This window comes from Equus asinus, unplaced genomic scaffold, assembly GCF_041296235.1.
Source record: "Equus asinus isolate D_3611 breed Donkey unplaced genomic scaffold, EquAss-T2T_v2 contig_803, whole genome shotgun sequence".
Classification (NCBI taxonomy): domain Eukaryota; kingdom Metazoa; phylum Chordata; class Mammalia; order Perissodactyla; family Equidae; genus Equus; species Equus asinus.
In genome coordinates, this window is record NW_027225520.1 from 3,094,627 (window position 1) to 3,122,282 (window position 27,656).

General features: G+C 40.3%; 1 protein-coding gene, 1 long non-coding RNA gene and 1 pseudogene across 10 annotated transcripts in view; 1 reads left to right on the top strand and 2 right to left on the bottom strand.

Annotated features, from left to right (window-relative positions):
* LOC139044387 (dehydrogenase/reductase SDR family member 6-like) overlaps positions 1 to 6,428 on the bottom strand; it is a 31,579-nt gene extending 25,151 nt beyond the window's left edge. For 4 of the 8 annotated variants that reach the window (XM_070503902.1, XM_070503903.1, XM_070503905.1 and 1 more), the window contains exons 1-4: positions 5,831 to 6,428; positions 3,184 to 3,275; positions 2,243 to 2,321; positions 350 to 447 (exon numbers count right to left, since the gene is read on the bottom strand). Coding sequence is in view for 1 of the 8 variants with exons in the window: in XM_070503901.1 (XP_070360002.1) it covers positions 350 to 447; positions 2,243 to 2,278 (134 nt within the window). In the remaining 7 variants the exon portion in view is untranslated. Of the gene's footprint in view, positions 1 to 349; positions 448 to 2,242; positions 2,322 to 3,183; positions 3,276 to 3,515; positions 4,608 to 5,830 lie in introns of those variants that run through there. The other 4 variants (XM_070503904.1, XM_070503906.1, XM_070503908.1 and 1 more) reach the window with 4 other exon arrangements.
* Positions 5,954 to 27,656, top strand: part of LOC139044388 (uncharacterized) — a 49,490-nt gene continuing 27,787 nt past the window's right edge. Inside the window, exons 1-2 of one of the 2 annotated variants that reach the window (XR_011501335.1) lie at positions 5,954 to 6,604; positions 7,580 to 7,657. This is a non-coding gene — a long non-coding RNA (uncharacterized lncRNA). The remainder of the gene's footprint in view (positions 6,605 to 7,579; positions 7,658 to 27,656) is intronic. The other variant, XR_011501336.1, reaches the window with a different exon arrangement.
* Positions 12,300 to 27,656, bottom strand: part of LOC139044384 (centromere-associated protein E-like) — an 80,024-nt pseudogene continuing 64,667 nt past the window's right edge.

The following is a 27,656-nucleotide window of genomic DNA, read 5'->3' on the forward strand; positions in this document are numbered from 1 at the left end:
CTGGAAAACAGTTTTTAATTTTATTTTATAAGTCTTAGTGGAACATCAGTGACAAGTCCACTGGTGTGAGCCTGTCCCCAGCCTTAGGTAGATCAACAGCGTTGGATTGGTAGCAGTTGTCTTGAGTATCCTTAAGTGCCTTTAGGCCCCAAGCACATGTCAACTTCTATGGCTGTTTTACTTGCTGAATCTTACTTGTAACAAAAATTCTGTCCAAAATCCAGCTTTATTTCCTAAGGAATATATTAGGGTTCACAAAGAATAATTTGGCCATATTATCAAATTTCTTTTAATAAAAGACATAGAAAACTTTCTGTGAGGAGAATGAAATTAAAAAGTTATGAATTACCCAGCAACATTAAAGAGAATGTCAACTCTCTCAATTTCATTGGCAAACTCATCAATTTGTTTTTTTTTTTGTGACATCCAGGACTCGAGTCTGAATACCTGAAACATAAAACAAGGGAAACTATTTACTTATACCCATAAAAAATGTTTAGTCTTGTAGATGTAGCTGCTTTGAAGTACAAAGATTACAGTATCTGTCCATTTTGCCTTCATAGGATTGTTGACCATTGGTAGGGTCTTAAGAATCTTAAGAATCTCATTAATAAAAATCTTAAAATCCTCCCCATCCTGAACTCCCAATAACACACCTCTCTTTCCCTCCCTTTCTCTTCACTCTCTAAATTGAATACTAAAGGCCTTTTCTGAGAAAAGACTTTACAGTGAAGTATGAATGATCTATATTAGATGCTTCTCAGTGAGCCAGCAGTAATAACAGAGCGCAGGCTTGCTCTTTCCCCAGAGGCGAGTCACTGCCCCAGGAACACTGAATCCTATCTGAGTGAGGGGTAGGGAAGGGCAGGGCAGTGAGACAGGAGACTGTTTCCATTTGTGCACTTTACCTTCATGTCAATTCCATTATTTATTGGAAACAACTTTGTCAGTCAAGGGTATAATCACTTATTTCTGCACTAAATTGCAAGGAGAAGAAATGAGGGGCCAGGAGAAGGGATGAAACACTTGAAAGCTAGACATGAGAGATCCAGCATTGGATCTCAGAGACACACTGTAATAGTTACTAAAAAACCCCAAACATTCTCTAATAAAAGAAAGTCACTATTTTAATGTTTTTAAAAAAAATATGGTTTATTATTCTTTTATAGATATAGAAAGAAAAGATTATAAACATAGAAAAGGAGAGAAAGGGGAGAAAGTTTTGGGAGGACTTTCTTCCCTTAGTACTTTTTCAATACTTTTTCAGTACAACAGCGTTTTTCTGACTTGGAGTTAAAATTCCCTATTATTAAAATTAAATAATTTTCCAATAATAAATAAACAATCCAATAATTAAAATAGCATAGTCTAATTCCGTTCATGAATTCAATGTGCTAATTTGCATTTGATTATATAACCTGTTCTATTTTGCTGGAAGAATTAACTTTCAAATGAGCTGTCTGTTCTGATTTCTTTCAGAGGAACTCTAGTTGAAGTCCTTTGATGCTGGAGTTGAGTTCAGTGTGGTGCAGTAAGGGGTGATACACAGCGAAATAATTTGCATACTCTCTTAGGGTTTCTGATCATATGTGACTTTAGGGCTGAGCTGTCTCCAATATGGTAGCCACCAGGCACATGTGGCTACTAAGCACTTGAAATGCAGCTAGTCAGAACTGAAATGCGCTGTAAGTGTACAACACACGTGAATTTAAAAGATTTAGTATGAAAAAAGAATGTAAAATATTCCATAAATTTTTTTTATATTGAGTATGTTAAAATGGTATTTTAGATATATTTAGTTAAATAAAATACATTACTAAAATTAATTTTCATCTGTTTCTTTTTACTTTTTAAATGTAGCCACAGGAAATTTAAATCACACACGTGGTTCACATCATTTTCCTACTGGACAGCACTGTGCTGAGTAGGGCACAGAAGTGAAAGTTGTCATTAAAAGTTAACGCAACAACTGTTAAATTTCACATACAACTTTGTAATTAGGTACAAAATCCTTCAACATGCTGGATAAAAAAAATTTTAAGTATACAACTTTTATATATTTAAGTATACAGATTTTTGTCTGTAGGTTCACAGAATATAGATTTGATATCAAAGAATCAGGCTCTAAGAAGAAGGCCGGTGGAGCTGACCAGCCAAGTAATTTTCTTTCAGCAGACGAGTACTGTTTTTTATAATACCTTATGGACTCTGAATCCCAAGTTCAAGCTGCTGAGTTGCTTACCCGGGTACTTTTCCAGTTCTTGAAGTTTGGACTCATTGATATCTGTGGCTATGACTTGGGCACCTTCTCTTGCAAAAGCCTGGAAGACAACACACAAATGAATCCTTTGTTTACTTGGTTAAGCTGCTCTCATGAATAGAAAATCCTTTAGCCTTTTCTCCCTTTATCTTATTTTCATTGTTTTCCTTATACATGGGTGGAATTTCAAACTATCTAGTCTCACTTAGCCCTTCCCATTGTTATTTTTATCATTAATTAGTACAACATGACATACATTGTGCTTGTCATCTGACTTTATCCCTTTTAGTAACATCAAATACAATCGTGTTTTTAAAAAACTAGGATTCTGTTATTAACACCTCTCAAAATACTACTATTCTGTGATTTGACAGCCTTTATTCCATTTCTGAGCAGGTGACTAAACCCAAAATAATGAGAAAAATGGGTTATTTCAACACTTTTCCTCCTAAGAGTATACTAGTGTATTTACAAATATCAAACTAATCCTACCGTTACAGTTAAGCTGCATTATTAGCTCAAGTGAGGACTATAATGTGCAAGAAGCTGCTATAAATTACAAGGTAAAGGTAACCTGATAGTCTTAGAACTCTGGAGTCCTATGTCTGAACTGAGGTGATTTCAGAGGGCTATGTACTCCTTTAGGCCCGCTGTAACAAATTTATTACAGTGCAGAGAAACTGAGGCAAAGAAATAAGTTCTCAGCGTCAAAAGTTATGAGACGTCACATAATAAATATGTGAGGTAAGCCTTGCTTCATCTGCCTGGGATCAAGAGTAGCAACTTTTATTTTTGTAACTTAAGACAACAGAAGCACAAAAGCCAATAAAAAAAAGAAGTAGAGCAGAATTAAACAGCCATGGGATCTGTCCACGTGATTCAACACCTCCAAAGGCAGGAAGCAAACAGAGATAGTAACTTACTATGGCAGTGGCCCGGCCGATCCCCTGAGCAGCAGCTGTCAGGACGATGACCTTCCCATCAAGTCGACCCATAACGGAACCTGCGGTTTAATCTACAGACACGTGTATTTAATGGCATGCACTGTAGACATGGTCCTATGCAGTAACATCTAGAATGAATGGTTCAATGTACTCCTTTAAGAACCTGAAGATGGCACCTCAGCACAAATATTCCCACCATGAGAATTCTCCAAGAGCGCCCACTCTAGATACCTAGCTTTGTACATCAAAACCATTTGGCACAGCCCACTCAACTGATACTCAGTAAGAGACAGACATTGGACTTGACCCACCTTTCGGTTTTTTGAGAACCCAATGCTGATCCAGAAGGGGTGGAGTCCTCCCCTCCCCATCCTCCCCGCTGTGCCCGCACGCACTGCTATGCCACTGGGCATGTCCTTCCTGCTTTCTGTCCTGTAAACTTCCGTTGGGTTTGCACCATCAATCATTTCTAGTTTGTTTATTTATATTCTTATTTTTGCAGGGGAAGATTCGCCCTAAGCTAACATTGAACCAGGAGGCTGAAGTGGAGTGCACCAAACTTTAACCACTAAGCCATCAGGGCTGGCTCTCATCTGTGGTTTTTCCTTGTCCCTTGGAAAGATTTCACCATCGGCCTCAGAAAGTCACTGAACAAAAGAACCGGAAAATCAAATCATGTCCAATACCCCCATTTTACAGATGAGGAAACTGATGTGGCCTGGTCCAGGTGAGAGAGACAGACGAAACGCAGGCCTCCCCATAACGCTGCCGATCCTCTTCTCAAGCTTAAGCCGGCGGGAGTTAACGCTTTAACAGCCACAGTCAGTCACTTCTGACAGGCAGGACTGAGACACTGTGACCGGGGGAAAGGTGGCGTGCATCAGGTCTGACCAGTGCCGACTGCAGGGCGCGCGGAACGGCTAGCGCTGAGGTCGGGGTGGCGAGGAGTCAAACGATGATCAAATGAGGTGGTCTTCAAGGAGCCAGGCTCTCTCCCCCATCCTGCTGTTCTCAACGTGTGCCTCTGACCTCGCGCCAAGTCACAACATGGCTGCTATGTCCCAAGGCACCATATCTGCATCCGCCCCAAAAAACACCAAGGGAAGGAGCAAAAGCCAAAGGTCTTTCTACCCAAGAAGGAAGGCCTGCTCAGAACCCCGGCCCACGTTTCACCCGCCAGCCCTAGCAGCCGCGGGGGCCGGCATGTGGGGGCGCCGTCTTCCCCCCTCAGGATGGGAAAGGCAGGGAAACGAGCTGGGAGGGCGTTGAGCGAACGCACTCAAGCAGCACGCGCGCACACACACCGCGCCCGAGAAGGCGCAGGCGGCTTCTCCGGCCTGGGCCCCTAAGCCCTTTCCTCCTGAGCCCCACTCCGTGCTCCTCAGCCACGCGCGGCTCCGCCCGCCGGGGGCGCTCACGCGGGCAGGCGTCAGGCAAGCGGGGGCGGGGGGTGTCAGGCAGGCGGGGGCGGGCGCGCCAGGGGGGCGGGGCGGGGGGGCGTCAGGCAGGCGGGGGCGGGCGCGCCCGGGGGGGGGCGGGGCGGGGTGGGGGGGCGTCGGGCAGGCGGGGGCGGGCGCGCCGGGGGGCGTCAGGCAGGCGGGGGCGGGCGCGCCGGGGGAGGCGGGGCGCGGGGCGAAGGCCCGAGGTGTGGCCCGGTCTCGCGCGCTCCTTCCCGCGTCCCAGCCGGCGTCGCACCCGGGCCTCCCACCAGCCGGTCCAGCGGGCCTCGTGTCGCCCGGACCCCTGCCGTCCAGCCCTCGGCTGCCCGGGGCCCGCGGCGTCCACGCGCGGACAGGAGGCGGGCGTTCCAGGGGGTGCCCCGCCGTCCCCGCCCCTGCCCGGGCGCTCGCTCCCTCTGCTCCCAGCGCTGCCCCGAGCTGCCGGCGCCCGACTCCGGGACCAGCTCGCCGCTGCCCGAGGCGCTCCGACCGCGGCCGCCCTCGCCAGCCACCAAGAAGCCCAGCCACTCTGAGGCAACGAAATTTTCACTGGTTTTCCCCCTTCTTACACGAGAGGTTCATACTCACTTTAAACTTGGGGAGAGTTGAGATATTTTCAATATGTACTTTAGGAATGAGAGACTCCAGGAACCTTTACCCACCCCCAGTCCTGAGCGTGCGGATCAAACGCTGTGACTTGAGCCCGTGCGCCCTGCGGCTCTGGGCGCCGGGCTCCGGGCGGCCTCCCCGCCTTTCTGGGCCCGGAGTTTGGAGCCGAAGGTTTACTGTTAGGTCAACTGCACTGCCACGCTAAAACAGAGTTTTTGGGAAAATGAGTTGCAAACATGGCCTGAAATGGTAAATTCCAACATGAAAAGCAAACGTGATGGCTTTCTTACTGTAAACACTGGAATCAAAGTGTTAATTTTTCGTTATCAGAGGCAGAGCATTTTCGGGAATTCTGTCTTCATGAACCCGGAAGAAAAATGTTCACTGAAAAATCCTCTCTTCTTTGGTTATTTTGAAAAACTTAAGATACCAGACTTCCAAATGCACCCTAATCCTGATCTAACTGCTAAGATTTCCTGAAATAAGTAACGTGCAGAGCAAAGCAACACATAAAAATTAAACATTTCCTTTTCCCAGTCCATTTAAAGTTTCATTGAAAAAATACCAGGAAATCTTACTTTAGAGTAGCAGCAGGTGGATGGCGTCCTCCAGGTCACTGCGCGAGCGGCAAACGGAGACCGACCTTCGTGCAGACAAGTCAGGCGCTTAATGATGAATGCTGGGATGTGTAGTTCAGGTTTCTTCCGAGTTTGCTGGTTCTGTTTCCTTGAGTTTTTAAGGATTCGCACATTGGTATACTCAATGTGTGTACGTGCTGCCGTCTAGTGGAGCTCAGGTCGAACTGCTAACTCCGAGTAAACGGTGAAAAGCGGAAAAAGCCCCCGCAGCATGCTCAGGACTGGAAACCACTCCCTTGGCTTTGACCCCTCTCAGTCCCTGTCGTTTGTGTCTACTACGTGCCGTTCTGCGGTGTTCAAGATGGAATGAGGCAGAAGTCGCATGTGGAAGACGGCAGAGCCGCGAAACAGAAGGAGCCCAGGTCACTGAAGATACTAGAGCCTTCTCTCCTGGCCCTTGACATGATTGCTGAGAGGGCAGCACACGTTCTCTCGCGTTGAAGGTATGGTTGTGGTTCTCTTGTGACGCGCCGTCTCTTCTAACACTAATACACGCTTAGTGGCGGAATGCAGGCGTCCTGACTGCACTGGCGGTGGCGTCAGGGAGCAGGTTGAGCCTCAGTGGGAGTGTGGAGGCTTCAAGGAAAGAACATGCTGGGTAAGAGCAAAAAGCCAAGTCTGGCTGAAGAGAACAGAGACACAAGAAGGAAAAGAAAGGACTGGGTCACGTGAGCCCTCTACACTAGGCTTCGTAACTCCAACTTTCTCAGGCAGGTAACTGAGCAGAGTGAGTGTGTAGGTTGTTTGTGCACGTGCTGTTTAAGTGGGTTCACTCAGCACCCACCCAACTCACTTTCCCCTGCCTCCTACACTGTAAGGGTGATAAATAAGTGACAAGCAGTAGGCTATATTGGAGGATATGAGGAAGCCATTTGGTTTGAAACTAATTTGACCTGACCTTGTTTTTCCAGAAAGGTCTGTTGAGCATGCATTGTACATCTGCTTTAAACGCTTACAATGTCCCAAAGACAAGAACAATGCCCTTAAAGATAAGGAGGTAGCTTCCCCCCACATCGGCATTTCCTTTAATATGCATCTCTCCCTAAACTAAGGATTAATTATGGACCTGCTGTGCTCACTGTGTGACCACCCACCTTGTGACCACTGACCTACTGACCTCTGACCTGCTGGGCCAGCAAAGCATCTCACGATAATTGTAAAAGGGATATTCCTGCCATATATGATGGATGCTCTTTGTTCCAAGACTGTGTATAACCACTCGGTACACCCCACTTCTTTGGTGCCCTTCCTTCCTTGGGGGAGGAAGGCCCCAGGCTAGTCCTCAGACCTGACTCATAATAAATTCACCCCAATTTTGATTTGTAGATTGATGTGGATTATTTGTGTCAAGGGGCTGAAAACAAAACTCTCAAATTGCCAGCTTCCTTTGCTGCTAGGGTTGGCCAATGAAATGTGGGCTGGAGTTTCTGAGGAGGCCTTTCTTCTTGGATAGAAAGGCCTTTGGCTTTTGCTCCTTCCTTTTTTGGGGGGGGGCAGTCCTGGAACGTGGATATGATGCCTTGGGACCTAGCAGCCATTTTGTGACTTGGTCTGAGGTCAGAGGCACACACTAAGGACAATAGGGAAGAAAAGGAACCTAGTTCCTTGAAGACAGGCTTAAGACAAAATCCCTAAAGTAACTCCTCTGGACTTCTTATGTGAGAAAAATAAACTTTAGTCACTTTTCAGGTTTTTTGTTCCTGGAGCTAAGTGTATCCGTAACAGTCACAGTGGTTAAGAACAGACTGTGGAGTCAGAAAGATGCAGGTAAGTCCCACATCTTTCCCTCACCAGCTAAGTGAGTAAGTTACCCAGCTGACCAAACCTGTTTCACATCTGTAAAATGAAGGTAGGCATAGCACCTACCTCAGGGATGTTGTGAGGAGGAAGGACTTGGCATGTACAATAGTTGTTACATTTGTACTTAAAAATGTGAATGATTATTAGAAATTCAATTATAATGGATGGTAAAAATTACCCTTAAAGATTTTTTAAAACCCTGCCCTAGTTTCTGCTTGTGTTCACATAAGGTCTTTGGTAAAACTGTCTCTCATTGCCCCACTGTAGCTTCTAACACTGGGTCTAATGACTGTAATCACACGCAGCTGTGCTCCTTGTGTTCCTAACAACATCTTTCCTTTCTTTTTTTTTTATGCTTTTTTTTTGGTGAGGAAGACTGGCCCTGAGTTAACATGTTACCAATCTTCCTTTTTTTTTTTTCCTCCCCAAAGCTCCAGTACATAGGTGTATATCCTAGTTGTAGGTCATTTTAGCTCTTCTATGTGAGACACTGCTACAGCATGGCTTGATGAGCGGTGGTAGGTCCACACTCAGGATCTGAACCAGTGAACCCCACGCCACCAAAGCAGAACATGCGAACTTAACCACTTGGCCATGGGGCCAGCGCCAATACCTTTCCTTTGACTTTTGAGGATTTTGGAATAGACTTTTTATGAATATGAGAGTTCCCTAATCAAGGCCAACTCAGGTACCTCTTTCTCGATGCAGCTGTCTTCAGCCTCCCTTTATTCACAGATCTTCAACAATTATGCTTACTCTACGACCGCCTAAGTCACATGGTATTGCAGATATTTGCTTACCCCTCTGTATAGTCAGTGGACTAAATTTGTTTAAGGTTAGGGACCATATCTTTTTCACCCTTACATTGTGATCAGCTCATATTAAAAGTATGAGTTATTTGTTTTCCAGCTACATGAGTCCCACAAAGTCAGTGCCTTTCGGTGCCTAGACCAGTGATCAGCACACAGTAGAAGGTAGTTAAATATTTGAGTATGAATGGCAGGCTCTCAATAAGTTTCCTGAACATGATTCTGCTAGGCTCTCAAGAAAATGTTTCCTATGAACAATACTGTATTTTGTCTTCTCTGGTCCTGACTTGACTTTTCAGATTTTAGCGTCGTCTGACCATCTTACTGCTTTTTAACATTCTCGCAAGTTTCCATTGCTAACTTTCATCATTGTTCCTTCACAATCTTTCATCATGACACTGAAACTCAGGTCATAAGAGTTAAGCAACATTCTGAGGGAGACATCAGCAAGATGGAGGAATACAAAGTCCCAGCTCTTCTTCCCTGACAGAGACACTGTCTTAACAGCAATACATGGACCAAAGTATCTTTGTGAGAACTTCAGAAGCCAGGTAAGAAGTTGCAGTCCCCTGGGTAAGGGCAAAGCTAACAACTTCCACCCTGAAACTAGGCAGAAGAGCCCTTTCATTTTCCCTGCGACCACCTCTCCCCCAAGCCAGCACAGCTCACCCCTGCTTACAGCTCCTCCATCGTGAGGAGCAGGGGAAAGAAAAGAGAGGAAAATTCATTCACAGTTCCGTCTTTTTGGAGAGCTGCCTGAAGGACTGGTTTCTGTCTCACTTGACCCGAACTGCTGATGGAACTGGCATGGTCTGGCACCAGACAGAGACTAGCGTGGCTCAGCACCATCAGGAGTAGGTGCCCAACTCGAAGCTTCATCCTCGGGAGGGAGGGAGGGAGGAGAACAGAGCGTGTGTCTTATGTGCCAGCGTTTTGGAGGGCTGCCATTGGGACTGGTTTCTATCTCACCTGATTTGGGGTGCTGATGGGAGCTGACGTAATTTGGATGCCTGGGGGCCAATGAGAACAAAGGAGAGTGGGGTGGCTTCCTGCTGCAGCACCAAAGAAGCTGCAGTACTACAGACAGATATTAGAGGGAGCAAGAGATTATGAGCTCCTGAAAAAGAAACTGGCAAACCTCTCTAATTGGCAAATCACACACACAAGCCTAGAGAGTCACATCTGCCCAAAAGCTTTCAGAGGGCCCACAATCTATAACTGGGCTGACTGATGAAGGTCTTCCCCTGTATGAAGCAGCCCATAAAGACTGGAAGAGGTGGCTATTTTTCAAATGCATAAAAGTCAGCAAAAAAATCAAAAGGCACACAAAGAAACAGAGAAACACGATGCAATCAAAGAAACAAACTAAATCTCCAGAAACCAACTCCAAAGAAATGGTGACCTATGAATACCTGACAAACACTTGAAAATAATAGTTTTAAGGAAGCTCAATGATCTACAAGAGAACACCAATAGACAGCTAAATGAAATCAGGAAAATGATGCACAAACAAAATGAGAATATTAAAGAGATGGAAACTATAAAAAAGGACCAAACAGAAATTCTGGAGCTGAAGAATACAAATAACTAAAATGAAAAATTCACAGAGGGGTTCAATAGCAGACTTGATCAAGCAGAAGAATCAATAAGTTGAAACCAGGTCATATGAAATTACTCAGTTAGAGAAGAAAAAAGAAAAAAGAATAAAGAAAAGTGAAGAGAGCCTAAGGTACTTATGGGACATCAGCAAGTGGACCAATATATGCATCATGGAACTTCCAGAAGGAAAGAGAAAGGGACAAAAGATTTATTTGAGGAAATAATGGCCAAAAACTTCCCAAATCTGAGGAATGAAAGATATCCAAATTCAAGAGTTAAGCAACATTCTACTAGACTGGATATCTGAAGACTGATCTTATATATATATATAATTTCTATTGAGTTCATAAGAGTTGACATCATTGTGAAATTTCAGTTGTACATTGTTTCTTGTCTGTCACCACGTAAGTGTTCTCCTTCACCCCCTATGCCCACCCCTCACCCCCCTTCCCCTGGTAACCACTGAACTGTTTTCTTTGTCCATGTGTTTGTTTATATTCCACATGTGAGTGAAATCATCTGGTGTTTGTCTTTTTCAGTCTTACTTCCCTAAGCATAATTCCCTCCAGGTCCTTCCATGTTGTTGCAAATGGGATGGATCCGTCTTCTTTTAATGGCTGAGTAGTATTCCATTGTATATATACCACATCATCTTTATCCAATCATTGGTCAATGGGCACTTGGGTTGCTTCCAGGTCTTGGCTATTGTGGATAGTGCTGCTATCAACACAGGGGTGCATATGTTCTTTGGATTATTGATTGCAAGTTGTTTAGGTAGATACCCAGTAATGGAATAACTGGATATGGTATTTCTATTTTTAGTTTTCTGAGGAACCTCCATCTTGTTTTCCATAGTGGCTATACCAGTTTGCAGTCCCACCAGCAGTGTATGAGGGTTCCCTTTTCTCCACACCCTCTCCAACTTTTGTTATTTTTAGTCTTAGTGATTATAGCCATTTAAACAGGTGTAAGGTGGTATCTTAGTGTAGTTTTGATTTGCATTTCCCTGATGATTAGTGATGTTGAACATCTTTTCATGTGTTTCTTGGCCATCTGTATATCTTCTTTGGAAAAATGTTCATATCCCCTGCTCATTTTTTGATTGTGCTGTCTTTTTGTTGTTCAGTTGTGTGAATTCCTTATATATTATGGAGATTAACTCCTTGTCAGATATATGATTTGCAAATATTTTCTCCCACTTGGTGGGCTGTCTTTTTGTTTTGATCCTAGTTTCTTTTGCCTTGCAGAAGCTCTTTAGTCTGATGAAGTCCCACTTTTTTTCTTCTGTTTCCCTTGTCTGAGAAGACCTGGTATTCAAAAAGATCCTTTTAAGTTTGATGTCAGTGAGTCTACTACCTATATTTTCTTCTAGGAGTTTTATGGTTTCAGGACTTATCTTCAAGTCATTGATCCATTTTATTTTTGTGTATGGCATGAGATAATGGTCTACTTTCATTCTTTTGCATGTGGCTGTCCAGTTTTCCCAACACCATTTGTTGAAAATACTTTCCTTTCTCCATTGTATGTTCCCAGCTCCTTTGTCAAAGATTAGCTGTCCATAGATGTGTGGTTTTCCTTCTGGGCTTTCAGTTCTGTTCCACTGATCTGTGTGTCTGTTTTTGTACCAGTACCATGTCATTTTGATCACTATGGCTTTGTAGTACACTTTGAAGTCAGGGATGGTGGTACCTCCAGCTTTGTTCTTTTTTCTCAGGATTGCTTTAGCAATTTGGGGTCTTTGGTTGCCCCATATGAATTTTAGGATTCTCTGTTCTGTTTCCATGAAGAATGTCATTGGGATTCTGATTGGGATTGCATTACATCTGTAGATTGCTTTGGGTAGTATGGACATTTTAACCGTGTTTATTCTTCCAATCCATGTGCGTGGAATCTCTTTCCATCTCTTTATGTCATCATCTATTTTTAAGACTGATTATATTTTTAATGGCCTTAAAGTCGTTTTATTACCCAGGTGAACATACCTACTACTTTGCAATACTCTTATTCAGTGGAGGAGTGAACATCGTAGAGAATCAACCTGCAGCTCTGTAATCATGTCTGGTTTGGGTGCAGAGGAGAAACCAAACTCCCAAGGGACAGGCCTGAGGGACAGCGTTATAGGAAGGCACAGTTTCACTTCACCCTAGTGAACCTGTGACAGTGTGTTAAGGTAAGGGAAATAACCAATTCATAGACTTTAACAGTGATGGCTATGATATAATTAATAATCTCTCCCTTTGAATGTCTTCTTACCAAAGAGCCAAGAATGCCTTGAAATCACTAACTGTGTTCTAAACCTTATGCAACTTGCTGTTTTATATGGTTTTTCAAAGTCATATGATATAAAAGTACTATCAGATACTCTCTAAAACCACAGTTCTTAACCTCTTATAGAGTAACAGACCTCTCAGAGAGTATGTTATAAGAAAGTAGGGACCCTAGTATCCTAGAAAACTGAATCCACACACAAAAGATAAAATTTCAGAGGTTTTACAGATTGTGTGAAGCCCATCCATAGATGCTTTATGTGTTGCGGGGAGCCCAGGTTTAGGAATTTTGTTAATTAAATGATGCTTTAATTTATGTATTATCTAAGTCACATGTGGATAACGAGATTAATGAAAATGTATACATTTTATGTATACACGGAAAGACTGGAAATTTCCTTCAATAACTTTATTCTTCACAAAATATATAAATAAATAAAACAATTCAACTTCTAAAGTATTATCACATTCAGGAAGAAGGCAGTCTATCACCATTCTAAATGACTGGAATGCCTCAATTTCTAATGGCAAAGTGCAAACTGAATTGAAATTAAGTTGGACTGTGACATCATTGCCAGGGATAGAAAAATAAAGTAACAAATACAGTCATTTCTAAATAAGGAACACTAGGCCCCTAGAAAAGTGACAGCAGAGTTTACTGAGTCTTGCACTCGGGCACAGCTTGTCCTGAGGAGGCGTGCCAAGGGCCTGGCTGAGGATCCACACTCTCTGCTCCAGCAGTTTGTTCTTCTGAGAAAAAAATAGAAAGCAAAAGTCATCTTATTAAAAAACACGTTTGGTTGCAACACAACATACAGCTTATATACAGTTTACCTTACAGCTGAGGTAATGTTTTCAAATTGATAACCCATTATGTTCTCCTGCTGTTCTTTAACATCTTTCAACGGCTTCCTCTAGCATGCTCCCAGGATGAAGTAAAAATTCCTCTCCACAACCCACAAAGTCCTGCGCATCTGGCTCTTCTCTCTCTGGCTTCACCGACTTCACCCAGAGGAACCTGTGTGCACTGCGCTCTGGCCACACGTGGTTTTCCAACCCTTCCCCTGGTTACGGTCTCTCCCAGCTGGGCCGACCCTGTTCCCTCTGCCTGAATCGCCTTCCCCTCCCCTCTTTGTTAAGCTAACTCACCTTAACCTGTTAGATCTCAGTCCCCTTCTTCAAGGAAGACTTCCTTATGTTCCTAAAACAACCTATTAAAAACTCATAGGCTTTTGAACTCTAGAACTGTACCTTTTTTGACTACTTGATCACCGTCTATACCCACTAGACTGTGAACTCCAGGAAGGCAGGGGCCATATCTGGTTTGGTTATCAATGTACCATCAGGGTGCAATATGTGACACATAGGTGGAGACCAAAAATTTCTGTTCATTGAATGAATATGTAAATGATATAAGTCTATGATCTGGCTTGTGTAAAATGAATATAATGCTACTGGAAATACTGGCCCATTGAATTGATAAGAAGGTCTTTTGCAGTAAAAGTAGTTATGTTTGTAGGATGGTGTCTCTCTGTGTCCTCGAGAGCTGCTTGTCTATCTGAGGGAAAAGTTGAAGGTTCAGGAGGCAGAATAAGACTTCCCTCGGGGTAAAAAGTGATTTCACTTCAGTGCTGTGCTTTGGAGAAACTTCTCACAGAGACAGCAAATGACATCTCTGCAGTGCAGCTTCTCCATGACATCTTCTCTTGTCTAAACTTGCCCTTTGGGGCCACAGGGGACAAATGAGTTCCAACCGTTATCCCCGATCCCCAAGTAACCAGTATATTTACCCACCTGGGCGGAGGCCTAGACTTGAGTTATCAAAATAGCGAACTGGGTGAGGTGCTGGGAAAGACTTTGATCGGCCATCAAAAAACCAAGATTTCGGTGAGTCCTTTGGCACAGGATCTTGTAAATTCCGTTCCTTGCATTGAGAAGGCGTATGCTGTCTCTCTTGAGAAGCTGGTCCGGTCGCTTTAGGAGACTTTGGAGAATTCTCACAAGTCACTTCTTTGTGAGCTTCTCTTTTAAGAGTTCTCTCCTTCCACATTTTGACCTCATTGGAAAGATGATGATTATTGCTTAAATGTGGGGAAAAATAAAAGAGACTGTAAGACTGCTCAATTCCAGAAATATATTCATATTTACATAAAATTTTTTTTCTTAATTGTGGTAAAATATATGTGACATATAATTTACCATTTTATCATATTTACATTTTAATTTCAACCTAATGCTTCCTAAGTTTGGATTATTTCCACAGTTCAGAAAATGAAATGAGGTCAATATAAATTGAAAAATTGTACTAAATCTCCGTGATCACAGAATCTTGAAAAGTATGATATTAGGTTTCAAATGAATCAGTGATGTCGTCCAGCATGGTTTATCTACTGATACTCTGTGGCAATAATTTGATAAGTTAGTCTTCTGGATGGATGAATCTTTAATGTACCTTTGTTATTTTAAAAGATATATTACACTGTGCTTTTCTGGATTACTTATAGTGTTGCTTCCCACAGGAAATGCTGCCTGCATTTATTCACTCCTTCAGAGAAGCCTGGGAAGCAATCCTAGGCCCTGCTCTCCTTTCTTTGATCAGTCAGCCAAGTGTGTTGATACAACCTCACACTTTTGGGTTCCCCCCCATTCTGCTCTAGCAGCTAGAGACGCCGTATGAGCTCATTAGGCCCCAGCTTAAAATCCTCCAGTGGTGGTAATCCTCCCGTTACATTTAGGAGACCACCCCAGCTGCCTCAGAATGACCTGCAATGTGTAATCTGGACCAGTGGCCTCTGGCATCGCATCTTGCACTTACTCTGCCTCATTCTGTATGCTCTGGCCACACTGCATGTCTTTCTGTTCCACTTTCCTCTTTGACTCAAAGCCTGTGCACATGCTGTTCCCTCAGCCTAGAAGGCTTAGCCATCTCTACTGTCATCAAGCCTAACTGCTACTCATTTTCAGATCTACTCTTACATATTAGTTTCTTGATCACCGCCCCTCCCCACATCTAGATAAGGTCTGATCCCTCTGTTGGACCCTTTCATAATGTCCTGTTTGCTTTTTTTGTTGTTTAATAGCCTCACACAGAACAGTAGCTATTTGCATATTTATTTAATGCCTATTTTTCTTCTATTGCATCATTAGTAAAGATTAGCACAAGATTCTAATCTTTGGTAGAAGCCAATTAATTAAATTTTTTACAACTGTTTATAAAGGTTAATGGGCTACAATAATGGACCTGAGGGATTCTCCTTTGAGTAAAGCCTCACTGACTTGGGCATATTTGTGGCATATTTAAGCTCCCCTCAAAGATCTTGGTTTACTTTTTGGTTCTTGGCTTAGTTAAAAACAGGCTTAGCTAAAATCAGTTGATGGGCCAGCCCTGTGGCCTAGTGGTTAAGTTCCGGGCACTCCACTTTGGCAGCCTGGGTTTGGTTCTCGAGTGTGGACCCACATCACTCTGTTAGTGGCCATGCTGTGCTGGCAGCCCACATACTAAAAATAGAGGAAGATTGGCATGTTAGCTCAGGGCGAATCTTCCTCAGGAAAAAAAAAAGGTCAGTTGATGGATAGCAAACCTCTGGAATGGTGCTACCATATTCTCATTCCTTTTCAAAAAGACACATTACATGAGCTCTAAAATTTACTTCCCCTATATGTGTGAGGGGTTGCCCACTGCAAAAAATATATATGCATGTGTAGGCATCATCCTCTCCCACACATACCACCATAAGCATAATTCCTGTATCAGGTAAGCAGATCTTACCTTAACATTTCATTCCTTTGCTTTGTTAACTGTTCATTTTGCTGCTTTAACTTAGAAATTTCCTTTTCTAGCCGTATATATTCACTTTTCAAAATAAGAGCTTTTGTGCTTTGTACAATGCCGCTGCCACCCCCACAGGTTAAGGGTTTCCTTGAAGGCTGAGAATCAGTATGTTCTGATATCACTGTGGGAGGCAAACACACAGACAGGTGATAATTTTAATTATCTCCAAAGTTCACAATAAAGGAAACATTAGTAAGTTCAATAAATCACTATAAAAAACAAAACATCTCAGCACCATCTCCCTGAACGTCACCCTTGACTTCCTCCTCTTCCCTCACCTCCTATGCCAATTCCATCATGGATTCTAAGTATCTGCGGAACCCCTGCTTCTCTCCACCCACTATCTCCACCACCACCACCTGCTAGGATCACTCACGGTGACGGCAGCAGTCGGAGCTGCCCTTCACTGTCTACTCTCGACGCCAGTGGGGTCCCCTGGAGGGCTGCTTCCACCACACAGCGTGTGTGGGGTCCACCCCAAGGCAGTCAATGTGCTCCCAATACTCAACACGTATTTGTTAACTAAATAAACCTTAGACTGCTATTAAAGAATATACTATCCAGTATTTTACACCATATGTGTACAAGTAATGTAAAGAACTGTTTTGTAAATTTTAGGTAAAATTGCATAAAAGTGTGAGGTGCTTAGAAAGTGGAATGATCCACTGGGTCACTGACTGTTTACAAGGGAGGGGCAAGATGAGTGTGGGGAAGACACTCAATGTCCATTTCCTTTTGAATTATTCTGAATTCAGGTACAACACGTACCTGAAAGTCACAAATTAGAAGGAATCATCCTGACCCTTCTCTAACAACAAAAGTTCTATTTTTACCCCTTGAAGTTTTCCAGGTAGGAGCTGCAATTATCCTGCAATGGACACTAGGGCAGTTCAAACTAAACAAGCACCAGACAATGCATGGACAATAATACACACAAACATCATCTTGCATTTGCCTGACATTTAGAATTTTCAGTGTGCTTTCACACACAACTTTTAGCCTGATCCTTACAAGTCTATATCCAATCTAGAAGGTCAGGCATTCTCCTCATGATTTCACAGGCTGTTAAGTGAGGGCAGTCAGCTTAGAGAACTGTTCGTGACGTTATTTCGATGCTGGACCCACTACACAAAGCTGCCCCAAGTACTGTTCAGCATTCTCTCTTTTCAAATGAAACATAAGAGACAGAAATATGGGAAAAGATACAGTTTGAGGAATGTATATGCAGAAATTTGATGATTAGATTTGAAAACTGTATCTAAGATAAGTTTCAAAGAGTTTGCCAGTAAGCATCAAGTCTGTATTTTCAGTACCAACAACAAGTAGGATAATATTTACTGTATACTGACTATGTTTTTACAGTGCACATGGTTAAAATCTATTAAGATATGCTTGTGTTTTATTGGGAAGGGTATGTCTACCTTGACAGGTAAGTCATTCTTGTATACTACTGAAGGTATCTTCACTAATATGTAAAGATCTGATAGTGCACAGGTTACATTCATAGTTTTTAAGAATCTATAATGGATAAATAGTTGAGATTACAGGAAACTTAAGGAGGTATCACAGGATAAATATGATCTCAATGAATTCATTTTAAAAATAGTTCTTTATAAATTAGTGATTAACAGGTTTATTCTTGACTGTCATATATATAGTAGCAGTCTTCAAAATGTGTAAGTATACTGAGAAGTAAGATGGAAAAAGATCTGGAAATATCAGCATTTTCTACTTACTTGAAGTATCTTGGGCCTGCTGATTTCGTCTAAGATTTTCTCTCAATAGCCTTATAACTTCTTTTTGATGTTCTACAGTGGCTTTTGTACAAGTAATTCTATTAAGAATAACAACAGAAATATGTAAAAGGCCAGCAACTAATTTTTAATGGAAGAATAAACAGAACTGCTGTCAAGAATTTTCTGATAAGATACATCACATTGATATGATATGCATAAGCAGCAGTAGGTAAGCCCTCACGATACCCCCTGGTATCATGCACTTTATAGCCATAAATAACACCATCAAATTGGAAGTGTTCTGTTTGGCTGCAGGGGCAATTTTTTTTTAACATTGAGAAACCAATTCTTTTAAAATTTCTGAAAGCCCAATAGGTATCATTAACTGGATATTGAGCAAAATTACATTCAGGGGCACCATAAAACAAATAATTGGGTTGTTATCATGAGGTCCTAGAAACCTCTTGAAGGTACAACAATTACCAAAGCGTAAAACCAAAAGCACCTTCTGTATACACTGTAAGGAAAGCACACTCGACTGCAGCTCTGATCTGAGGTGACACAGTCAGAGGTCACAGTCTGCTCATTGCACCCAGGAGAAAAAGACATTCTGTTAATTATTTGCTTGAGTGTTAATTGGCAATGCTAAATTATGAGACTTTCTGCCTTTCTTAGAGACTGAAAGTATCTGCTGATTCTATTCTATATAAAATTGCTTTGCATTTATTTAAAAAATTTTTTTTCTTTTGAGGAAGATTAGCTAGCCCTGAGCTAACATCTGCCACCAATCCTCTTTTTGCTGAGGAGGACTGGCCCTGAGCTAACATCGGTGCCCATCTTCCTCTACTTTATATGTGGGATGCCTACCACAGCATGGCTTGACAGGTGATGTGTAGGTCCACACCTAGGATGGTGAACCCTGGGCCACCGAAGCGGAATGTGCAAACTTAACCACCGTGCCACTGGGCTGGCCACTAAAATTGCCTTTTTAATGATGCTCCACTAAAACCAACAGTCCTATCAATAGAAGGCTGGTTAGAATGCATGAAGATTCAGAGTGCGACTTTTTGGGCAAAATTAGATATCATCATTAAACATTTATTAAACATTTACAGGAAGAATAAAAAGTGTGAGGAGTCAGAGGTGACATATTAATAAGTGGCAACATTATATTTCTAATTCAGTTTCCTTGACTCTCTGTTTAATGTTCTTTTCATTATGCTATACCACAAAGAACTTTAGGCATGCTATTGTATATGGTACTATACATAAATAAATCAATAAAAAGGGAATATGCTCTTGGGCACTAAGTACTACAATTTAAAAGGAAATAAAACCTTACACAAAAATACAATAGGAAGAACAAATGAAATTAAGAGAACCAACAGAAACCTTAGACAAACTGCTAAAAACACACACACGTTCTTAATATTCACTTTCAAACAAAAAAGGCCATTTTTAAGCTGTTCCTATATGATTGAACAAGAAGTATCCAAAGACATAGTATGTCAGTAATTGATCAGAATTGTGCTTGTTTTCAAAACCTTTGCATACATAATGAGAATTTAATAACTTTAAAATCTGTAGATGTTTGTATTTATTTTATAAAAAGCAATAACAATATCTTAATATATTTTAAATTTATACAGTTTAGAAAGGAAGTTTAAGCTACTAAAGTCATATTCAATTAAGACAAAGACATACTCCTTTTCAAACTCCTTGGCATTTCTCATCTTCTCTAGGTCTATTTTCACCAGCTTTGTTTTGAGCTCTTCAATTTCTTCTTTATAGGGCTTAGCTCCTAAAGCAACTTTGTCCTAAAGGTTTTAGAGAAAAGAGAAATAAAGTAATTTTAGAGCAGTTTCAAAGACTTGTTAACTACCTAATATAGTAGGAACATTTTAAAACAGCAAACTCCAAACATATGAAAAGGAGGAAAGGCACAAATTTTAACCCTAAAATGAGTAACAAATAGATATTTGATGTGAAGTACATGTGAAGCTATTGGAAGCTAATGTGTAATTAGAAAACCTATGACTTCTATTTCTTAAAACAAATATTTTTCCCAATTAAAAAACAATATACTTAAACAAAATGAAACAGAAAGGTTGAAACGAATGAAATGGGTAGATAAAGGTAAATCAGGAAAATAAGACAAGAGATGAACAGTAATATAAATATCAAAGTAGAACTGAATTCAAGGCACAAAATATTATATAACATTATTGGGGATATTCTGTACTCAAGGTTGGTTCAATCTAGCCATACATCTACTTCGACTCAGAAAAAAAATCAGTCATATATACATACAAACATATACAAAAATCTTTTTTAATAAATAGGTTTAACTTTTTAGAGCAATTTTAGGTTTATAGACAAATTGAGCAGAGTACATAGAGTCCCGGTAATACCCGTGTCCTCCCCTAGTTTCTCCTATTATTAACATCTTAGTGTGGTATGATTGTTACAAATGATGAGCCAATATCGATACATTATTAACTGACGTTCACAGTTTACATTAGAGTCTATTGTTTGCATTGTATAGTCCATGGGTTTTGACAAATGTATGACACGTGTTCATCATCACTGTATCATGCAGAATAGTTTCACTGCCCTAAAAATCTCCTGTGCTCCACTTATCCATCCCTCCACCCTCCCCCAGAACCCTTAGTAATCATTGATCTTTTCCTGTTCGCCTAGTTTTGCCTCTTCCAGAATGTCATACAGTATGCAGTGTTTTTAGATGGGCTTTTTAAAATTAGCAATGTGCATTTAAGGTTCCTCCATGTCTTTTGTGGCTTGATGGCTCATTTCTTATTATTGCTGAATAAATCATTCATTTCTTTTATTGCTGTTACCACAGCCATACTATGGATTACTATTATATATTGAATACAAAAATAAACCATCTAAATAGGGACCCAGAGAGCTCTTCATTCCTCTAGGCGTTACCCCCAGTGCCTATAAAAACATTTGCACACACACGTAGTTAGCAAAGACTAAAAAGATGCAAGCTTCCATAGCTGAGATGCTCAGCTTAAGGAGGTTGCTGACTAGGTCAGATAAGCCCATTCTGGGAGGAGCCCAGTATTTGCTCAGTCATGGCACCAGTAAAATACCCTGGCTTTCTGGACCAGATGCTGATATCAGGGACTCCTTGAGCATATGACTGGCTGGAGTGGTGTCAGTTTTGTAAGAAACTGCCAAACTCTCTTCTAAAGTGGCTACTGTACCACTTGCATTCCCACCAGCAGTGAGCAAGAGCTCCTGGCCCCACTCCTTGCCAGCATTTAGTGTAGTCAGTGTTCCGGATTTTGGCCATTATATTTTGAGATACAGTGGATGTACAGTGGTATCTCATTGTTTTTTAATTTGCAATTTTCTAATGACATATGATGTGGAGCATCTTTTCATATGCTTATTTGCCATGTGTGTATCTTCTCTGGTGAAGTGTCTGTTCAGATCCATTGCCTATTTTTAAATCAGGCTGTTTGCTTTCTAATTATTGAGTTTTAAGAGTTCTTTGTATATTTTGGATAACAGTTCTTGAAAGATATGTGTTTTGCAAAGATTTTCTTCCAGTCTGTGGCTTGTCTTTCATAGGGCAAACATTTTTAATTTAAATGAAGTCCAGTTTATCAATTTTTTTCCTTCATAGATTATGCTTTTGGTGTTGTATGTAAAAAAATGTCAATGCCAAACCCAAGGTCACCTCGATTTTCTCCTACGTTATCTTCTAGGCATTTTCTAGTTTTGTGTTTTAGATTTAGGTTACAATCAATTGAGTTAATTTTTGTGAAAGGTGCCCAGTTGTTCAGCACCGCTAGTTGATAAGACTACCCTTTTCCATTGAATTGCCTTTGCTCTTTTGTCAAAGATGAACTGACTATATTTGTGTGTATATATTTCTGGGCTCTCTATTTTGTTCCATTGATCTATTTGTATACATTTTGATTTAAAAGTTCAAAGAACTCTAAAAATATTTATTCATTTATGACACCTAAAAGAAAATTTCAATATATTCTAAAAATGGAGAAATTGCAGTAATTTTTTTGCCACAATATAATGAAATAAATTAGTCATATATAACAGTTTTAAAACAATTCTTGAGTAAAAGAAATTGAAATTGGAAATACTCTCTTAGAAATGAAAGACAGTGAGAATTCCTTATTTCAAACACATGACGTGTGCCCAAGCTGCACTCAGAAGCGCTGACAGCCTTAAACATCCTCTAGCCGCCTGAGGAGTCTGAGCGCCTGTGTTCTCAGTGAACAGCACCTGCTCATCCTATTTTAGATGGAGTCTGCTGAGAAACTTTCTTTGCTCTACCAGAAAAAGAATTCCTTTGAGATTCTGATTTGAATTACATTAACTTTAGAAATTAATTTGGGAAAAACTGATGGTTGTACAGTATTTAGGTTACAACCTAGGAAATGGCATATTTCTTATTTTAAACCACATGCTCTCCTATATTTCCTTTTAGAGTTTTGTTGTTCTTTTCATATATGTTGCCTCATTTTTTGTTAAGGTTAGTCACTTGAGCATTTTATATTTTGTGCCAGTTATAAATAAGATCTTTTTTTCCCACTGTGCAGGATGTCCCTAAAGTACTAGCACAGTTTGAATTTTTAACAAATTTACTGCTACTTGATATAAATAATTTGTAAAGATACAACAGAGGAAATGTATCAAGATTTAAACAAAACTGTTAATGAGTCATTTGTTCAAATTACTTTCTTCTATATTCACTTAATAAACCCTACATTATATTGGACAGCTATATCCAGGTGAATTAAAATAGTGGTGAATAGGTTAAAAGTTAATATCTTTGCATTTTACTATGCCAAATCTCGAGTTAAATATACTGTTGCATTTTATAGAATATTTATATAAAATACAGAAACAGATTCTTAAAAATTCAAACTGTATAAAGATTTTATGGATACCCTATACTTTGCTTTCTTTCCTCATGGATGCTGTACAATGGCATACTCTATTATATTATCTAAATGGTTACTTTTAGTATGCAGGAAAGATATTCCTCTCTCCATAGACACCTGTACCAATCTATACTGAGTGTGGAGAAATTTGTCGCTTACTCCCTTTTTCTTGAAACACTAGCTTCACTTATATGAAGAAACTGGAACCACTCTGTTGCCCAGACCCCCTTTTCTTTTTCACTCACTGGCTGCTCCATCTCAGTATCATTTGGTTACTCCACATCTCCTCTCCATTATGCTTATGCCCTCGTCCAGTCTCATGATTTTTATACGCTGATGATTCCCCAAACTTAAACCTCTCGCCTATATCTTGCTCAGACTCAGATATTCAATTGCCTAAGTCATATCTCAACTTGGGTGTCCCCAGTGGGCATTTCCAATTCAGCATGTCCAAAACTGAACTTTCCTGGTTTCAAACTTCCTCTTCTGGCAGTCTTTCCCATTTCCGTATGTAGCAACTCTATCTTCTTGGCTGCTCAGGCCAAAAACTTTGGAATCATCTCTGACTCCAAGAAATACGAGAGGTACGTGTTTGGCTTTCTCTTTGATAAATTGAATCTAAATATTTTGCAAAAAAAAAGAAATATGAGAGGAAGAGACATGTGCCACTTCTGGGCCAGAGCCTTTATGAGTACAGATTTTAAGACAATTTTTAGCTTCTCCATCTTGTCCCTTTTCTGTGAGCCTGAGCACGGACAGCTTACAACTGGGCTTTAACCATGCAGATGAAAACAGCACCAAGGAAGTGCTGGAGAAACAAGATGGGAGAAACGGGGGCCTCTGAATGACCATGTGGAAAGGAGCCACTTGCCAAGCTGGAACCCACACTTTTACGTGTGAAATAAGCTTCTGTTTTGTTTGAGCCATTGCATTTTGTGGTTCCCTTTGTTGTAGGAGCTGGCACGTCACTAACAAACACGCCTTCCTGGATTCTATTTTCAAAGGGCAGCCTTTAAAAATTTAAGTCAGACTATATCATTTTGCCAAAATCCTCTGATGACTTCCCATCTCATCCAGAATAAAACCCAAAGTGCTTACAAATAGCTTTCAAGATGCTTTATGATTTGGCTCTCTGCTACTTCTCACCTATTTCCCCTTCTATCCTTGCCCACGCTGCTCAGGAGACGCTGGCTTTCTTGCTGTTTCCTTGAATACATCTCAACTACTTCTGTGTTGTGGCCTTCGCATTTGCTACTTCTTTTGCCTAGAAGGCCCTTCCCTACCAGACAGCTCACACCATCACTTCGTCATCTTAATTGTGCGGCTCTCCTCAACTCCCCTTACAAAATCACACTCCTACTCACACCCACTCTCACCCTGCACCTATATACCTCTGTCTGGCTTAATATTTTTCCATTGCACTTCTCACCGTTTAACAAACATATATACTTGTTTATTTTCTGACTTCATGAAGCAGAATGTAAGCCTCTTCAAGGAGGCTTTATTTTTTTTCCATTGTAGTACACATGGCATCTAGAACAATGACCAACACATAGTAGGTATTCAACAAATACTTGCTGAATGAATAAAAATGTGATCATTTAGTTATTTAAAGTATTAAAAAATTACTCTCAAGGATTTTAAAGCTTTACAGTTGATTTTCTTGGTTTTTAGCTATACTAACAATTTCTAAAAACAAAATTAAGATTATTTTCTCTTGCCTCTCTGTTTCATGTCTCATTGAAAGAACCAGAATTTTTAGAACAATGTTAAATAATGAAAAGAGTAGGCATTCTTGGCTTGTTTCTAATTTTTGAATGAAGAGAAGAGACACTGGAGCAGGAACAGTGAACAAAATGCCTATTAGGATCCGACCCAAGTAGCAGAAGAGTGAGAAGTAGCTGTGGCTCAGACGAGGAAGGAAGGCTGTGATGAAGGAGGGTGCGACTTGTGTAACGGCATTCAAGCTCAAAAACATTTCAACTCTGCTCTTTCTAGAGAAAACAGGTTAGATTAAGCCCATAGGCTACCAGGTGGGACTCAATAACAGGGGATTAAGTAGAAAAAAATATAATTTTAAAATGTACTTATCTAACAGAGTATTAAATATTTAGATAAGAAGCATATTTTTTTGAAAAATAAAAAGAAAGTCTCAACAAGAAAAAAACCAACAACTCAATTAAAAAGTGGGCAAAGGATCTGAACAGAGATTTCTGCAAAGAAGATATATGGATGGCCAACAGGCTCATGAAAAGATGTTCAACATCATTAGCTATCAGGGAAATGCAAATCAAAACTACAATGAGATATCACCTCCCTCTGGTCAGAATGGCTATAATTAACAAGACAGGAAACAACAAGTGTTGGAGAGGATGTGGAGAGAAAGGAACCCTCAAACATTGCTGGTGGGAGTGCAAAGTGGTGAAGCCACTATGGAAAACAGTATGGAGATGCCTCAGAAAATTAAGAATAGATCTACCATATGATCCAGCTATCCCACTGCTGGGTATTTATCCAAAGAACTTGAAAACACAAAGGCATAAAAGATATATGCACCCCTATGTTCATCACATCATTATTCACAATAGCCAAGGCTTGTAAACAACCTAGGTGCCCATCAAGGGACGAATGGAAGATGTGGTATATATACACAATGGAATACTACTCAGCCATAAGAAATGATGAAATCTGGCCATTTGTGACAACATAGATGGACCTTGAGTGTATTATGCTAAGTGAAATAAGTCAGAGGGAGAAAGTCAAATACCATATGATCTCACTCATAAGTAGAAGATAAAAATGACAAACAAACACAGAGCAAGAGAGACTGGATTGGTGGTTACCAGAAGGGAAGGGAGGAGGGGGAAGGGCAAAAGGGGTGATTAGACACACGTGTGGTGATGGATAATTGGTCTTTGTGGGGTGAACATGATGTAATCTACACAGAATTCGAAATATATTATGATGTACACCTGAAAGTTATATAATGTTATAATCCAATGTTACTGCAATAATAAAAAATTTAAAAAAAACATATTTATGAAAAAATGTTGCAATATACTACTAGAGATATACAAACATACATCCTCTACATTTTTGGCATTCAGAAATTAAAGTGAAAATAAAAAATTTCCTTACTTTGAAAAGTAAAAAAATTAAAAAAAATTAAAAAAATAAGATATATTTTAAACTGTCAAGAATATTTATGTTTTTTAAAAATAATTTTTACAGGAAGATGAAAACAATCATTATTTGGCATGAAAATAAACGTATGCATTTATTTATATTTATTATGCATAATTTATAAAATTATGCCTTTATTTATAAAATGAGTTTTAAGTTACCTGAAGTACTTGGATCATTTCTTTTGTTTTTTCAAGGCATTTATTTGATTCATTAACTTGTGATTGAAGTTTTGCTATTATATCATTAGTCATCTCAAGCTCTTTCTGTATCTTTATAATCTTGTCTTCCTTTTGCATGGCAGTTTCTTTAGCTTCACGTAGTGAAGTTTCCAGCTCTTGAATCTTCTATTAAAAAAAACACACATATATAAGGTGTGCCTTGAAGACAGAATCACAGTTTATATGAAACAAAGATCATATATAGGTATTAATCTTTCAGATTGCATCAACATAGGATAGATGGAGACTCCAAATGTCACTCAATTTATACATGTATTATTTTTTTCATTTAGAAGCTGATCATTTAGGACTAAAAGAGGCCCAGATTTTATATAAGGTTAGTACTTATTTTATTTACTAGTTAGCATGGTGCTAAGCATATTAAATAGGCACTTACATTTTAAATTAACACTAATTACAGAAAGTATATTTGTTAATTGACACTTTAGAGGAATACATGTAACATATCTTTCCCTTTATTTTTATTACCTAGTTTTTATGCTGAAAAATACAAGTATGTGGAAAAATCCAAAGGCATATAATTAAGATTAAGTTCCCCCATCTCAGAACCCCCACTGACTCTAAAGCGATGACTACTAAACTCTTTCAAGTGTATCCTTCTAGAAATTTTCTATATGTATCTACGCATGTGAATATACAGTTTACAAAAACAGTAAGTCACACACACAATAGTGTGTAAGAAGAAAGTTCACACAGAATAGCGTGAAAGAAGAAAGAGCCAAAGCAGGACTGCATTCAAACATGAAGAAGACAGATATGACTACAGAAGAACTATACAACTTTAATGTAGACCATGAAGACACTGAAATTGTTAAAGGTTTTGTTTCCCTTGGTTCAGTCATCAGTTTAAATGGAGACCGCAGCCAAGAAATCAAGAGAAGACTGTGACTCAGAAGGGCAGCGATGGAAGAATCAGGAAAGATCATCAACAGTAAGGGAGTATCATTAGAGACCAAGGCCAAGATTATCAACATCCTCGCATTCCCAATTACTATGTGTGGGTGCGAAAGCTGGACAGTGAAGAAGGCTGACAGGAAAAAATGGACTCATTTGAGATATGGTGTTGGAGGAGAGCTCTACAGATACCCTGGACTGCCAGAAAAATGAACAAGTGGGTCCAAGAGCAAATTAAGCCTGACCTATCTCTGGAGGCAAAAACTGTAAAACTGAGACTATCCTACCTTGGGGACATGATGAAAAGTAAAAGGCAGCAGGAAAAGAGGAAGACGAAATACGAGATGGAGTAATTCCAGAAAGGAAGCCATAGGCGTGAGTCTACAGGAGCTGAGTAGGGCTCTTGAGGACAGGATATTGGACATCACTCATTCATAGAGTTGCCAGGAATCAGAGCTGACTCT